A 3,610-nucleotide genomic window follows, 5' to 3' on the forward strand; every position below is an offset into this window, starting at 1 on the left:
AATTATGCGTGAAGAAAAATGGAAAATCTCAATCACAATAAAAAAAAAAGGAGGAAGAAAAGCTTAAAAAATGTAAAATAATAACTAAATCAAAGACTCCACTGTCTCCCGATTTTGTTAATCAGTCTGCAAAATTGTTTGATTTTTCTCTGATGAACATTTTCTTATATTATTTGACACCGTGATATATATGATCACACTATACACAGATTTAAACGAATTTGGCTGTCATTGATCATTATTTTAGGGGGAACATCAGGAGAGCATAATTGATTGCAATGCACATGCTCAAGCAAAATTTTCATTGTTCCATTCAACAAATACCTTCGAAGTTGACGAGAAGGAATAAATATAAAAGATCAATTAATAATATAAGCAGATAGGAATTACATTTTGAATCTCCATTAGCTGTTTGGGATCAGGGCCCGTCGTTGACCATGCCAAATGCACACGTAAAAATCTAAAAAGTTAAAAAAATAATCACAAATCAATTATAATTTATTATAATATGTAAAAACTGGAGAGGGATATAAGCCATGCACGGCACCACTTTTTTTGCAAATTTGAGCTCGTAATTGTTGCTTAGAGAATTTAATATCAATAATGAAATTATGATCATTTTTAATAATTATATTGCAAAAAAACTTCTCGAGTTCTAAGAATATTAAATATTTTCTCAAGAAATTGAAGAATTTTATCAATTCACGAATATATGTTCAAAACAGTCTTTTAAAAAGAAGTTTTTCGATAAATTAGTAGGTTTTTCTACCTAGCTAGTTATACCATAATATATATATTTTTTTTGCTGCTTGGAATACCATAAATTTGTGGGGAGATTGGAATTTCAGATGCTGCATGAAATATAAAGTCGTATAGAATCTTTCTGACTTCCTCCAAGACCTAGCAAAATGAAATTTATAAAAACGAAATAAATAAATATTTTATGAGCTAAGCAAACCATATGAATTACGTAAGATGCATGCGATGAGTGCTTTATGCATCGACCAGGCTACATATATAAAGATATATACAGATAAATTAATTAATTGCAATTTGACTTCGATTTTATAGCCAAAAAGACATTTTTTTTTCCATTGGAACAGAAAGAGACAAAATTACGGAAAATAGTTGGTTTGGTTAAAATCCAATCAGATATATATGACTGGTTAACCTCTTCAAAATTATATGCCTAATATTTATTGGCAAACTAGCATTTCTTTTTTTAAGGTAATCTTCATGACATGGATATTTATGTATAAAAAAGAAATGTCAACTTCATCTAAGTTATACATATACGAAAACTAATTTTTTTTGGGGAGATATACAGAATATTTTTCTATTAAGGGATTAGAAGAGAATATAATTAGCTTTCATTGTGTTTTAGGTGGACACGCTACATGTAAATTAAGCATGTGACAACATATAATTTGTCCATTGCGCTCAAGCTTGCATGGCGTTGTCTTAGATATACTTGTGATAATGATCACGTTAGACCTTTACTAGAAAATTTAATAATAATATTCCTTGTTGAGTTTATGCTAGAAACTTTTCACCCTAACTTTGCAAGGCCAAGAGTTGTAGTTTGACTTTATATGTTAACTTCGAACAAAAGAAGGCTAGAGTTCTAGAAGCAACACGATCTCGCATTACTTAGGTTCATATGAACTCATATCATTCCATAGCTATAACAATATAACACGAAAAGTTCGATAATACAAACATATATGTAATACCATTAATTTTTCATGAACCGATACATGCGAAACTCATACGTGTGAGACCTTCAAAATGTGACAGGTATCACGTATATGAATGTATTACAGACTTCCCCAGATCCAATAGCGCCTGACGAAAAGCGGAGAAAATATACTTGCTCTAGTAAAATCTCAGTGAACAGATTCTGATATAGACGAACCAGTGAAACTCTATATTTTGTATATATGAAAAGTAAAAAATATAGAAAAAAAAGTGTACCACAAATTTATTTTCCTAGAGTATATATCTATTAATGCTTCTGTTTCTGGGTGTAGAGGTAATCAATGTGAGCTGCAAGTGTCCTTCTCATCAAGCATTCATCTTCTCCAATTCCCTCACATGAGTCATCGATCTCCATAGCCTTCTCATTTTCAACACCCTGCGGAATTTCCAACACCACGCACATGTGAAAAACATCAATATATATGTATTATATCTTCTTGCACGAAGTAATAACAAAACACGGTATGAGTTAATTTCGACAAAATAGACGTTTCTGGTTATTATTATCTTTAATTTGTTTTCGGGTGTGCTATGCGCTACGGTAGACCCCATTGTTTTTTACCTCGTCGTTTCATTTTTTAGGATGTCTCGCTTTCCAATTCTGTAAAAATGGAAAATAATTTGGGCAAGAAATGGTTTTATCATATGAATGATTACGATTTACGAGCCCTTTCGTCAAATCCAGTTGCAGGAACAAATTAAGTGAAATGGAAAACACCGTACGAGTTAACAATCATCAATAGAAGGCGTCTTTTGATACATTAAACTTTTCTGGCTTTATTGTCCTTTTTTCTCATGTTTGGTACGTGGGCGTAAGTAGAGCTCGTTGTTTTCATCTTTCTTTCGGGATATCGAACAACTTTTCGAGTATTTCTCGTTTTTCATTTCTGGTAAAAACAGAAAGAACTGGGAAAAGAATGGTTGTATCATATGGATGATTGCGAGTCTTTTCGTTCCATTTCACAATCACAAATTCTTTGTGGGAACAATTAATATATACTAACATCAATGTTATCCCAAATAGCTACGCGCTCATAAAACACGTTCTCTTTTCTATAACCGGGTTTTTGAGTGAAAAGACGAATTGCGATCATCGGAAATCAACATACCTCGTGCTGAGAATCGACTTCACGGAAAGCAGGTTCGGGTCGGGACGCAGCATGGGATATGGTGGAGAAGAGGATGAGAGCAACCATGAAGAAGGTGATAAGCTTCGGAAACATCTCTTTTAGCTTTGCTCTCTCTTTCTCTCTCTCTAGAATTGCTACGGCAGACGCAGATAGAGTTTGACGAAGAGAAAGGGCGACTTGGTAGTCAAATATATAGAGAGATTGAGATAGAGGAAACTTCATGGAAGGGGTAAATTTGGAATTTTATGTTTATCTGGAAAAATAGGCGAATAAATTTCTTTTTTTCTGGAAGATGCTCAACCACCGGTTAGGAATTATTTTAGAAAAAAAATATTACATATGATAAAAACAAATTAAAGATGAGATCAGAAGTCGATAGAGAGCACGAAATGGTACGGCACATAGGTTTGCATACATATGTCTCATGCTTAATTAGCCGATCGTTGCCATTGAAATCATTCAACTTTTCTAGAAGCCTATTAACGATATCGTTGAGACCAAAAGGAATTTCGTTGGACCACATAAGTTCCCTTTCTAATTAATTAAGGATATTAACTTTGAAAGAAACGGATCGTAGAATTTTAGATCTCAAAATTATGTTCCGAACGCTTTCCAATTAGCGAATTGTTTTTCAAACTAAATACTATTTCGGATTCACATTATGATTAGTAGTGTATTTCTCTATCTGGACTTTTTTCGAGCATGCAACTATATACAGTTAT

The 3,610-nt window shown here is 32.8% G+C and overlaps 1 protein-coding gene across 1 annotated transcript; it reads right to left on the reverse strand.

Moving 5' to 3' along the window:
- Positions 1 to 1,705: 1,705 nt before the first annotated feature.
- Positions 1,706 to 3,057, reverse strand: LOC116194381 (phytosulfokines-like). Its single transcript, XM_031523193.1, has 2 exons — positions 2,868 to 3,057; positions 1,706 to 2,134 (listed from the first exon to the last, which is right to left on the reverse strand). The coding sequence occupies exons 1-2, from the start codon at positions 2,979 to 2,981 to the stop codon at positions 2,006 to 2,008; spliced, it is 243 nt and encodes an 80-aa protein (XP_031379053.1). The 5' UTR covers positions 2,982 to 3,057; the 3' UTR covers positions 1,706 to 2,005.
- Positions 3,058 to 3,610: the final 553 nt, after the last annotated feature.

Source organism: Punica granatum, chromosome 2 (assembly GCF_007655135.1).
Source record: "Punica granatum isolate Tunisia-2019 chromosome 2, ASM765513v2, whole genome shotgun sequence".
NCBI classification, from domain to species: Eukaryota; Viridiplantae; Streptophyta; class Magnoliopsida; order Myrtales; family Lythraceae; genus Punica; species Punica granatum.

What these genes read in the sequence shown, in the direction of transcription:
- LOC116194381 (XM_031523193.1), bottom strand. Translation starts at nt 2,981, where the DNA reads ATGTTTCCGAAGCTTATCACCTTCTTCATGGTTGCTCTCATCCTCTTC. An exon ending in AAGTCGATTCTCAGCACGAG is followed by an intron (nt 2,135 to 2,867) that starts GTATGTTGATTT and finishes GAAATTCCGCAG; the next exon opens with GGTGTTGAAAATGAGAAGGC.